The sequence below is a fragment of the Abrus precatorius genome, unplaced genomic scaffold (genome assembly GCF_003935025.1).
Source record: "Abrus precatorius isolate BTA unplaced genomic scaffold, Abrus_2018 Scaffold2, whole genome shotgun sequence".
NCBI lineage: Eukaryota > Viridiplantae > Streptophyta > Magnoliopsida > Fabales > Fabaceae > Abrus > Abrus precatorius.
The window spans coordinates 11,717,000-11,730,460 of NW_020874362.1; the positions used below are offsets into that span (position 1 = coordinate 11,717,000).

Consider the following 13,461-nt stretch of genomic DNA (forward strand, 5'->3'; position numbering starts at 1 on the left):
TTTCTTGAGTTACTAACTACTTTCTCTAAGATCTTCTTGATTTCTCTGTTTGAAATTTCCACTTGTCCACTTGTTTGAGGATGATAAGGAGTTGCTACTCTGTGTTTTATTCCATACTTATCCAGAACATTATCAAGGTATTTATTGCAGAAGTGTGATCCTCCATCACTAATCAGAATTCTTGGCACTCCAAATCTTGAAAAAATGTTTTTCTTTATGAAGGAAATCACCACTTTGGCTTTGTTTGTTCTGGTTGGTATAGCTTCCACCCATTTAAACACATAATCCACTGCCACAAGTATGTATTCATGAGAAAAAGAAGTTGGAAAGGGTCCCATAAAGTCTATTCCCCATACATCAAACAGTTCCACCTCCAAGATATTGTTCAAAGGCATCTCATGTCTTCTGGAAATGTTACCAACTCTTTGGCATTTATCACAGTTTTCTACATAAATTTTTGCATCTCTGAACAATGTAGGCCAGAAAAATCCAGCTTGTAATACTTTGGCAGTTGTTCTTGATCTACCATGATGGCCTTCATAATCTGAATTGTGGCAATGCCATAGGATATCAACTTGTTCTTTTTGTGGAATACATCTTCTCAAAATGCCATATACTCCAATTTTGAATAGATGAGGATCTTCCCAAATATAGAACTTGCTGTCATGAAGAAATTTCTTTCTTTGCTGCCAATTCATTCTCTTTGGAATGTGCTGAGTGGCCTTAAAATTCACTATATCAGCAAACCAAGGTAATTCATCCACAGTTAGCAGCTTTTCATCAGGAAATTCTTCATTAATATCCAAGTAATCTGATGGCAATGTGTCCAATGGAATTCTGGATAGATGGTCTGCAACATCATTCTCTTTTCCTTTCTTATCTCGAATTTCTAACTCAAATTGTTGAAGTAGTAGAATCCATCTCAGCAGTCTTGGTTTAGCATCCTGCTTAGAAAGCAAATATTTCAGAGCAGCATGGTCAGTATATACCACAACCTTGGACCCTACTAAATAAGACCTGAACTTATCAAAAGCAAATACTATAGCAAACAACTCTTTTTCAGTGGTTGTGTAATTAATCTGTGCAGAGTTTAGGACTCTACTAGCATAGTAAATCACATGTGGTCTTTTATCTTTTCTTTGTCCTAATACAACACCCACTGCATTGTCACTTGCATCACACATTATCTCAAATGGTACAGTCCAGTCAGGTTTAATAAGAATTGGAGCAGAAATCAGTTTTTCTTTTAAAACAGTAAAAGCATGCATACAAGATTCAACAAATACAAATGCTGCATCCTTTACAAGCAAGTCACTAAGAGGTTTGGCAATTTTAGGAAAATCTTTACTGAACCTTCTATAAAACCCAGCATGGCCTAAGAAACTTCTAATTCCTTTCACATTCACAGGTGAAGGTAATTTACTAATCACTTCTATTTTAGCTTGATCAACCTCCATCCCTCTAATTGAAATCTTATGGCCAAGCACTATTCCTTCTTGCATCATAAAGTGACATTTCTCCCAATTCAACACCAAGTTGGTGTCTTGACATCTCTGCAAAACAATGGACAAATTAGATAAACAATCATCAAATGAATTCCCATAAATAGAAAAATTGTCCATGAAAACCTCAATTATTTTCTCAACTAAGTCAGAAAAAATAGCTAACATGGACCTTTGAAATGTAGCTGGAGCATTACACAGCCCAAAAAACATTCTTCTATATGCAAATATTCCAAAGGGACAAGTAAAAGTAGTTTTTTCTTGATCAATTGGATCTACAGCAATTTGGTTATAGCCAGAATATCCATCTAAAATGCAGTAAAATGCATGTCCAGATAACCTTTCTAGCATTTGGTTTGCAAAAGGTAAAGGAAAATGATCTTTTCTAGTTGCATCATTCAACTTTCTATAATCTATACACATCCTCCATCCTGTGATAGTCCTTGTGGGTATCAACTCATTCTTTTTATTTGGTACTACAGTCATTCCACCTTTTTTAGGTACCACTTGCACAGGACTTACCTAATTGCTGTCTGAAATAGGATATATGATCCCCGCATCTAATAGTTTAATGACTTCCTTCATTACCACTTCCTTCATGGAAGGGTTTAATTTTCCTTGAGGCTGCACAACTGGTTTAAAATTTTCTTCAAATAAAATTCTGTGCTTACAAAAGGCTGGATTCATACCTTTTAAATCTGAAATGTTCCACCCTATTCCTAATTTATGGGTTCTCAAAATTCTCAGCAACTTCTCCTCCTCTTCTTCCTTGAGTTCATTGCTTATGATAACTGGATTTTCATGTTTATGATCCAAGAATGCATATCTAGTGAGATAGAAGTTGCTTTAATTCCAGCTTCTGACTTTTCTCTTCTTCTCCTTCATTTTTCAACTCCTCTTTGATCAATTTTTCTGCAGGTATTAAAATAGGTAGAGCTTCCAATTGCTGCTCCATTTCAAATACGTTTTCATCTTCAAAATGCAGAGGTTTAGTATTTCCTGCAGCTATGGTTTCTCTCAACACAGAAATTTCATCAAATCCATTCAAAGAATAAGGAGTGATCATAGAATCCAATGTATCTACTCTCATACATGTGTTATCATCAATTGGATATTTCAAAGCTTCAAATACATTAAATATTACCTTTTCCTCTTGAACTCTAAGCATTAACTCTCCTTTTTGCACATCAATGAGAGCTCGTTCAGTTGCAAGGAAAGGTCTGCCCAAGATTAATGGTATGTTTGCATCTACCTCCATGTCCAATATGACAAAATCTACAGGAAAAATAAATTTGTCAACCTTAACTAACAAATCCTCTACTACTCCATATGGATAAGTATATGATCTATCAGCTAATTGCAATGTAATGTTGGTTGGTTTCACTTCTTCTATCCCCAATTTCTTCATAATGGCTAATGGCATCAAATTAATGCTTGCCCCCTGTAACATCCCAAATTTCGGTCTACATGGCAGAGAGTGTTAATTATTAATTAGTGACTCTTTTGTTTGATTTTTAGTACTCTAGTTTAGTTCTTGCTACAACTGTTTAATCATATTATGTTCCCTGCTTGCATAATTATTTCTCCCAGGGTGTGTTTAGTTAATTTCGTATATGTATGTCTATATGATTAATGTGATGAAGTTACCTTGACTTAACCCAAGGTTAGTGAGATTAGCCTGGGGGCGAGATAGTCTTTTGAGTCAGATGAATGGACCCTATGTCTTTCATTCCTCTGATGATTGTTATTAATGTTACATAGTTCTTTTAATTCTTATTATTTGATTGTGTGATATGTTTTCTTAAATTTAAGTGGAACTGCACATGTAACTTTCTTTATTTATATTGAATGTTCATTAGGTTCTAATAGTGGATGTACTTAAGTCTTCCATTATTCTGGTACCATGCACACTAAGTTAGACCATTAATGAGAGCCACCAGCTATTTTTTTTTTACCCTAGAAGTCACGTGTACTACAAAGGACCCAAGAGGCAAGTTTTAATCTTTCCTCATTTAGTGCTAGTAACCGAAAATTCATTCATGTCCAGGGGGGGAGGGAATCGAATTTAATAGCCTAGGATTCTAGCCCAAATTAAGTATACTTAATGCAATTCCATTGTTCCAGGTTACCCTAAATAAATACAGCCGCCACCTCTTGGACTGCCATATTTTGAGTGGATCTTATTTAAAAAAAAAACTTTTCTTTTTTTTTTATATGGTGCAACCGAAAATTTAAAGCCCCAATCCTCTTCTAGAAGGAAACTTTCCATATTCTCGGCACTTACACATAATTGCCACCCTATTCATTAATGCGCCTCATGATTTTATTTAATACCCCTCTTTTAAATAAGGTAATCAGATTTTCGTTATTTGTTTATGTAGGAAAGAGAAAGACACTGGCCATAATGACCTAGATTCTGAGCCTAAATAATTGCACTTAATACAATTATCAATTCCCTAGTTACTCTAATTAGGTGTAATCGAGGATGGAGTTTTATTCCTTTCCTTAATTTTTAAACTTTCCATATTTTCGTGCACATTTAATTAAGGTAGGTTATTAATCATAAATTAGCGAGAATCTTGTAGTTAATTAGAGAAGATACCCTTGCATTTTCATTTACTCGAAGAAACCCCCCATTTCCTCATTTAACCGCCATTAAACTCCCTTAATTACCCACCTACATTAAATACCATAGGGGAGTGAAAAGGCGCCTGCTTGATTCCCTCCACATTAATCCAATCGGTTACATGCATTTAGTGGGCGTGCCAATCAGCTTGAAACGTTCCACCTGAGGCAATTAATTCCCCAGAACCGTGCCTGACATCAACTATATATATTCCTTCCTTAATTACCTTGCATTTATGGCAAAACCCTAGGGAGATTTGTGTGAATGCATGGCCAAAAGTGGCGCCACCTTCCATCAGAAAATTTAAGTAGCCACCCTGCATTAATTGCATGGCATTACCGAAAACAATCAATCATTCACATTATTTTGTTCCTAATAACCATGTTTTAAATTGCTTAAAACCGAGGGGCCTCTCTTGCCTCATTTAAACCATCATTCAAGTTACCTAATTTACCTCTTAGCCGCATTTAACCTCATGAGAAAAACAAAGGAAAACCTACTCAACTTCCTTCTGGAGTTGACCTAGCCGCCAGCCTGCACTTAATGTACAGCCAAAAACTTAGCAACATATTTCTGGAAATTATGCTCCATTAATCGCATGCAATTATTTCCTATTTTATGACACTAGCCACACGTCCAAGGCAAAGAGGAAGGTACCACCTTTTCACTAACCACTCAAAATAACATCACCCTTTTCAATTTGTGGGACACGAAGGGTTTGAACCCGCTTCCCTCCACAACAAACCCTAGCCGCCAACGTGCATTAATTACCCACTCTTACCTAGGTCAAACCCCTATTTCGGTTACTCCATCATGATGAATGGCGTGTGGAGATGTGTGGATCACCTACGGCTTGCTTCTTTTACACTCTGTGCATTGAATGCTCTTGAGAAGGCGCATCACCTGCACCTGGACACCATGAGACATGACTATTCAAGTGAGAAGGCGAAAGGGTGTGCCACTTCGCCTAACCTAACCCTAAAACCCTTCTTGTGCACTCACCGCCAGCCTTTGGAAGACGAATGGGCAAAGCTTTAAGCCACACTATATAAGAACATCTTCTAATCCTCACGCGCCCTTTTCCCCTTATTTTCCAAAAACACTCTCAATCTCACCACTTCTCTTCTCTCTCGACACATTCTCACCCTCTCACAAAACCTCTACTCACCTTTTTCTCTGGTGAACAACACATTCCATCACCAACCTCAAGGAGGCGACAAAACACCAAGGACTCAAGTTGTGATTAAGATCCTGCTAGTACCAAGACCAAGCCTTCCATTCTATCTCTCTTTCTCATACCAAACAAGGTTAGGGGAGCTCTTGTTTGCGCTTGAATGCATGTGGTTGTTCGCTAACTTGTAAACTCTGCATGCACTCTCTTCTTCTTGTTTTCGTCTCCGATCTTCATCAATAAAATTTACATGCAAACTATTTTCTTCATCTCGTGGTGATTCTATTTGGATGGTGTTTTAAAAATCCATGTTTTGTAACTTACGTGAACTTGATTTAGGTTGAAATAGTTTTGCATGTTGATTATATTGAAATCCTTGTATGAGTCTCGGTTTTTTACCTTTATTAATGAATAAAGTTGGTAACTTATATGAATATCCGATTGCATGTTAAAGTAACTATATGAATCCTTGTGTTCTTTTCGGTTTTCATTGACTACCCTTCTTCCTTTTTGTTTTAGCTGAGAAATTACTCACCTTTTTCTCTCGGTTTGATTCTGTATGACCAAGGAACCCTTTTTCTTAACCATGAAAGAATTCTCCTACCACCTAATCACTATTTTACGAAAAATTTCTGGTAGAAATAAGTTGCATGTGTGATTAAACTTGCTGTTATTTCCATGATTCTTTGATGATTGTTTTGTTTGTGAAGGTACATTTCGACTATGATATTTCAACAAAATTTTTATAACTATCTCCATCTTCTCTCCTTTGTCTTTTATTCTTGGACCGTGGACGGATGGTTCTTTTATTCTTTGAACGTACCAGCTCTTATGAGCAGGGATTTGGATATGTGGTTTGTGACCTTTGGGAATTTAATGTGCGTTCAAAAATGGTGTAAGGAGGACGCGGTTACGAAACTCTTTATGTGTATGATATGGAGGATGGAGAGTCAAGGTCACAGTCTAGCACAGCTGAGGGATGTGAGTGTTCAGGTTTGAAGGAAGAACCTTGGGGGTAGTGGAGGGGTGTTGCCCCAATGGTACGGAATAGCTCACCGCGGCTGGGACACGTCGCCATCGAAACCTCCACTAATCCTGACGCGAGCAAGCATTACCGAGGATCGTGGAAGGACTCGTTCCTGAGGAATCGAAATGGTTAAGTTGGGAGAATATTCTTGATGGATTACATACAATGTGTGGTTGTAGGGAACGAGGGTCTCCGATCACCTTGACTGGAGGAATAGTGGGACAAACTGAAGAGGTAGTGACGTTTCAATTACCTTGAGTATAATTATGTTATGAGGAACTCATTCACTTTATTTGCGTTGTGGCTGTTTGATGAATATTATGTTATGATAATGTGATTATTGAACTATGAGTCACTAGGTTCGTTACTATTATGCTGATTTTCTTACGTATTCGATTTTTGATAATTGAATGTATTGAGCTCACCCTTTCTGTTCTGTTTTTGTCTGGTGTTGCGTCTTGTCTTGCTGTTGTTGTGTGTTGCATGAATGCATGGCAGATGGACCCACTCCGAGCGAGGATTTGGGGAGAGGATTCGGGAGGAAAGGAGGGATGGATCTACGACCCAGCAACGCGCCGCTTGACGTACTAGGGAATGGTCTCCATGACCATGGGACCTCTCACTGAAGGCGAATGGAAGCCCAACTAGATGGACCACATTTTTGCCGAAATCTCCGTGCCCCTACCACCCGAACGGAGTATCATCATTCATACACCTCCCTCTTCTCCACCGTCTCATGAACCTCCCGCCAAACGTCTTAAGACTTTTGTGGATAAAGGTAAAACTATCATTGACCTTGACCCTGAACCCAGCCCTTGTCCTAGCCCTACTCCTGTGCCCGCACCTGAATGGAAAGTCATTGGAGTGGTTGCGTCTTCCGTCAGGCCAGTCCCTCGTCAACCTCTCGATATTCAGGCGCCACCTTCCGACGAAGCTGGACCTTCCACCCGACACCCTTCTCCACCACTGCCACCCACCTCGAGATCGCCACCGCCTACCATCGGTTGGATTGACAGCGACCCGGACGACTTGCCACCCTCTCCTCGCCCTCAGCCTGTGGATGCTGCACCTGATTCTGATGGAATGGAATCTGATCCTAGTGAGGATTCCTTTCCACCAGAGTTTTATATGTAGATGTTTTATTTTTTTTTGTCATGGATGAACACTGCTCTTAAGTTTTATACTTTCCTTTCTTTTTGGGGGCTGTTTATAATTAATTTTGAAATACTGAACCATGTGGTCTTCTCTTTTGTTCGTTTCATGATGGTTTACCTTGAATTGTTTAAACTAGGGACGTATATGTACAAAATCAAAAATTTCTCTCTATTTATATGTCTCTCGTTATGATTTCAGAATTCCATTCCACGAAGCATGTGATGTTGAGCACTCACCTTTATCCCTTTCATAAAAAGAAATTAATTTGAAAAAAAATAAATTTCAAGTACAATAGTAAAACATAATACAATATGCATAGTTTGGTAACGAATAGATTGGATAACGAAATGGAGGATAATGTACCCTCACCTATGAATTAAATTGTGAAATTGTTGTTTAACTCCACACTAATGTCGAATGAATAATTCCTTGTTCATGTTCATTTGGGTACACTATCTTAGGGAAGTCTAAATACATACATTTTTAGGAGATAGGATCTTGGTAGTAATTTAGGTGTTACACCCCCAAGTCAAATAATGCTTTTCCCACAGTACAATTTCCTCTTCACAAGGTATGCTAAAGGATCCTGGGTCTTTTAATTTTTGAGGAAGTTTTCTTCTAAGAATAGCACTGCACTCCTCTGTCAAGCGTACAATCTTATCATGTTCTAACTTCCTTTTCTTAGAGAGTAGTTCCTTCATGAATTTGGCATAAGATGGAATTTGCTCCAAAGCTTCAGCAAATGGGATGTTGATTTGCAGTTTTTTGAACACGTTTTGAAACCTCTCAAACTGCTCCTCTTGCTTAGGATTTTGCACTATTTAAGGATAAGGCAGTCTCTTATATTTTTTTGGGTCAATTAGCTTGTAAGTTTCCTCAAATAATTGCTTCTTTGTCTTTCTTTTAGGACTTTTATGAACTTCTTCATTCTTTTCTGAATGTTCTCTCTTTAGTAGCTTGGAGTTCCCCCGCTGCAATTCTTCTTTTAAATCTCTTTCCTCTGCTGCATTTTCTACTTGCTTTTCTGCTGCAACATTATTCAATTTCTTTTCAGCTGGTTTTGGACTGGCTACAACAGCTCCACTTCTTGTAACTATAGCTTGACATTGTTCCTTTGGATTCACCACTGTGTTGCTTGGAAATATTCCTTCATCTCTGCTTGTTAATTGTTTAGCCAGCTGTCCAATTTGAGTTTCTAACTTCTTCACAGAAGCTTCTTGATTCTTAATGCTGGATTGAGTGACTTTCATGAATTGTAACATTGTTTCCTCAATCTCGTTCATTCTTTCACTCATTGGTCTAGTTGAATGTTGAATCATTTGAGGTTGAGTAGAAGAATTTCCTTGAAAGTACTGCTGTTGTTGGTGATTTCCTGCATTTGAAAATGGAAGAGATGTATTAGTGCTTTTCATTACAGAATTCTGAGGATTTCATTTATAAAATTGTTGATTCCTATTATTAGAATACTAAAATCCAGGAGGAAATGATTGTTGAGGATAAGATTGTTGCTATCTTTGATAATTCCCCATATAATTGACTTGCTCTTGTGGTTCAGGCGTAGGTACATCACATGCACCATTAGCATGATTCCTTCTACAAAAATCGCATGTCAACTGACTTGTTACCACATTTCCAGTCTGCAAATTATTAATCTGCTGAGTCAAAGCTGCTATTTGATAAGAAAATAATTGGTTCTGTAGCTGATTCTGTGCAAGAAAAGTTTCCATCATCTTTGCTTCATATTCATTGCCTCTTCTTGTATTCCTCAAGTTGGAATTCTGATACATGGATAAAGCCATCATCTCAATGATTCTTTGGGCTTCTTCCAAGGATTTCATGCTCAAAGATCCTCCTGCAGTTGCATCAATCAGAGTTCTAGTTACTACATTCATTCCATTATAAAAAGTTTCCACCTGCATCCATTCTGGAATACAATGATGTGGACATCTTCTCAGCAACTCTTTATATCTTTCCCATGCTTCATAAAGTGATTTTCCTTCTTGCTGCACAAAAGATGTTATTTCTCCTCTCAACTTAGTAGCTTTTGAGGGAGGAAAATATTTTGTTAGAAATTTATTCACAAGTTCAGTCCATGTGGTGATACTTCCCTGAGGTTGTGCTTGTAACCAACATTTGGCTTTGTCTCTTAAAGAAAATGGAAATAGCCTTAGTCTTATAGCATCTTCACTTACTCCATTCATCCTTATAGTATCACACAACTGCAGAAAATTAGAAATATGCATATTAGGATCATCATAAATTCCACCAGAAAATTGGTCCTGCTACACTAGGTGAAGTAAGGCTGTTTTATTTCAAAATGATTGGCTTGAATGGTTGGTCTAACAATTGAAGAATTATAGCCTTGCATATCTGGAATTTCATAATCTCCTAGTGTTCTCATTCTATGTTGTTATGCCATTTCAACTTTTGGAGTTGGCTGTCTAAAAGGTGAATGTTTCCTATTTGCAAAAGGAGTGACATGAAATTCTGGAGAATGTATAACCTCTAGGTCACTGATGAAACGAATTTAGCTACTCGTCATGCAAAAGATTGTTGTTAATCCTCATCAAATATGCAAAGAAATAAATGCAGTACTAGGGTGTTGTCCTAGGTCGTCTCCAAGAAATTTTTGGTTGAGAACACACATCGAACAAGTGTGAACATGTATTTTAAAGCAAGTAAATTGGGGGGAGGTTTGTCAATTTCCAGATTTTAATCAACAGCAAAATGTAAACTAGTGAAATTCAATCAATTAAAATGAGTAATTCCTAGTCAATCAATGAGTTCCATCATTATTCTTTCAAATGATTCAACAATCCCCTTTCTTTCCCTTGAATTAAGTTAATCTAACAAGTGAAAATTAACTTTAACATCCCAATTAAAATTAAGCATCTTAATGGACTCCAATCTCTATCCCTAAGATTAAGCAACCTCAAGGATTAATCAAAATTAAGCAATTTTGAATTAGAATTTCGTTGGGTAATTTAGGGTTCATTAAGCAATGTTCCCTTCATGCAAATTCCATTTCATTCAAAGATTGGGGTCAATAAATTCAAGGAAAGAAAGATTTGTATTGCAATTAATCCCAAGAATTCAAGATTCATGTGCATTGACTAGGAATTACAAGGAAGTTTAGCCCTCCATGTGGATGAGCTTCACAAATGAAAGAAAGAAATGCAAGAACGTAAGTAACATTAATGTAAATTCAACCAAAATCAAAAGGGAAATTAGAAATTAAAACCTATAGAGGACCCTTGGTTGTCACCCACGACTCCAATGTTCTGGAAGAATGTCTCAATTTGGCAAAGGAAAAATTGTGTAAAGTGTAAAAAAAAGTCCCGTACCCTAATTCCTAAAATCTATTTATAGTGGATGACATGTCAGCAAAGTGTCCACTTTTGCCTTTGAAAGTGTCCACTTTGGGCCTTGAAAGTGTCCACGCGCAATTCTTGTAAGTTTGTCAATTCTCGGGAGTTGCCACTATTGGTCTTGAAAGTGGGAACTTTGGATGCGCGTAGCCACTTTGAAAGGCAATAGTGGCCACGCGCATCATGCTTCAGAGAGTGGCATCCTGGGCTTCTTGGAGTTGCTACTATTGGTCTTGAAAGTGGAAACTTTGGATGCGCGTAGCCACTTTGAAAGGCAATAGTGCTTCAAAATTGGCGTTCCTGGAGCTCTCTGGAGTTGCCACTTTTGGACTTGAAAGTGGCTACTTTGGAACCTTTAATGCCCAGACTTGCTCTAGTTGCAACTTTTGCTCCTAAAAGTGGCTGCTTTGGGGGCAACTTTCATACAAGGGCCAAGATATCTCAGAATTAACTTGGGGATTCTGCAAAATTATCAAGATAATTAAAATTGCAATCTATATCTATGTAATTAAATGCAAATTAACTAAAAATTAATAAACCTACGATTTTTACTCAAAATGTAATTTTTGTACTATTTACACTATATAAGTCTAATTTTTCTATTAAGGAAAACTAAAAGACAAGTAAAAATATGATAAAATGTGGATTCATCAGTCACTGTCACTTCCTAAAGATCTCTCTGCTCTAGTCTCTTTTCTTAATCTCCTAAGAGTTCTATCAATGTCAGGATCAAAGACAAGAGTAGATTTATTTTTGTTTTTGCCACGCATATACAACTAAACACAGATATAGTATAATGAAAACAGAAAACTGCACATGTAATGTAATATTTGCAGAAAATTTAAAGAAACAAATGCTCAATCTAGTTATTTTCCTGTTACTAATGATATTGAAACAAATTATTCCCCGGCAACGATGCCAAAAACTTGTTACTTTTACAACTGCTGTTGCACTGAAAGTAAACTAACTAGCAAGTGTACTAGTGTTGTTGTAGCAAGTTATAAAAAATCTTAGAATCAAATTGAGTTCCAAGTATCGTCCTTAGGGAATAAAGTTCTCAATTACCACTTCACAAGATCACAATTAGTTGAGCTTTACAAATTTCAGATGGATTTGGTATAAATGTATCAAAAATGAAATTAGAAAGTAAAATAGAACAGTTAGCATAAAAGTATATAGTAAACAGATGTAGAAAGAGTATCTAGGAAATTGTTTCACCAAAACTTCAACATTGAATTAATAAAGTTCTGAACTTTCAAGCATTTAGATGGAATGACAATCAGTTTCACATTATATTAATCAAAGGAAAATCCCTTGCCTCAATGAATCTAGCATCTAATCAAATCATTTTAATCCCTTAGATCTAATCCAATCAAATGCTGCATTAAGTTTGAGAATCCAAAAGATTTGCAAGATTAAGATATCTTATCCCTAAGAAACCAATAACCTTGGCAATTAATTCAGATCTGAGAAACAAATTCAATTCCCATTGATAAGAGTTCCTCTATGATTAGTTAATCAAATTTCCATTCAATCACTACTTTAACAGCAGAATCAATCACTCAATTCAATCCAAAACTCAAAGTTTAGATCCAAAATTAATTCAACATTTCTATTTTAGATTCACAGTTCCTAACCACAAAGAGTTTAAGCAAACATTACAAAAAGAGAAGAGAAGAGAAGAGAAGAAGAGAATGAACAAAGAAGAAACATCTTCAAGCCAATCTCCAATCTGATCCCTCAAGAAATGAAGCTTGGTGTTCGTCCTCAATCTCCCTCTTTGACTCTCTCAACAAGAAAAAACAAATGGAAAATGAAAAAAATGAAAAAATCTCTTAAATTCCTGAGCTAATTGTCTTTTATAGAATTCCCGCTTTGCTGGCTGATAACCACGTCACAATGGTATCAAACAAACTAGATTTTCTTAAAAAATTTACAATAGAAGGAGTAAACCTAGGTCATCTCACAAGGACATAAGATACATTCTGTTTCTAGTTCCATCATGTAATTTCATATTAGCTTAGGGAAGGATTGTTTTGAATTAAATTGTAAACAGCAGAAAAGAAAAGAACAAAGAATAATTATAACGAAATGAAATATGAAATTCAACCAAATCAAGATCTCAATCACTACAACGCAATTCTCATTGTTACACGAATATAATTCCAACGAATTTCCAATCAACACTAATTCAATACGACATTAATAACCCGAAATCTAAATCTAGATTATGAATTCCATCAAAACAAGAATTGCAATCGCAAATCCAATGCTCTAACGAAATTCAAAAAAATTGATTTATTGAATTAGGAGAATTCATTTATTTCAAAAATGAAATTCTCATTTTCTGTTTAGAATGCAAACGAAAAATCAATATCATGAAAAACGTAATTATCCTAATCAGAAAAGAGGAGGAAGAGCGAGAATTCGATAGAACCTAACCCGAAACTCAAATACAATGTAGTTCTTAAAACCTTGAACTGATTGATGGATTAGCCTTGCTTCATGATCATGCTTGCTTCGGCCAAAACCAGAAAATACAAAAAGATGGAAGGTAGAGAGACGAAAATAAAGGAAAGAATTTAAAATAAAGACTTTTTGAATTCTGAAAA

The 13,461-nt window shown here is 36.5% G+C and overlaps 1 protein-coding gene and 1 non-coding gene across 2 annotated transcripts; both read left to right on the forward strand.

The window, feature by feature from the left end:
* The first annotated feature begins 6,974 nt into the window (after positions 1 to 6,974).
* On the forward strand, positions 6,975 to 7,460 carry LOC113859456 (proline-rich receptor-like protein kinase PERK8). Its single transcript, XM_027492227.1, has one exon. It carries the CDS (start codon positions 6,975 to 6,977, stop codon positions 7,458 to 7,460), a length of 486 nt encoding a protein of 161 aa, XP_027348028.1.
* A 1,950-nt stretch (positions 7,461 to 9,410) lies between these two features.
* On the forward strand, positions 9,411 to 9,517 carry LOC113860388. Its single transcript, XR_003503841.1, has one exon. It is a non-coding gene; the product is annotated as a small nucleolar RNA R71 (small nucleolar RNA).
* Positions 9,518 to 13,461: the final 3,944 nt, after the last annotated feature.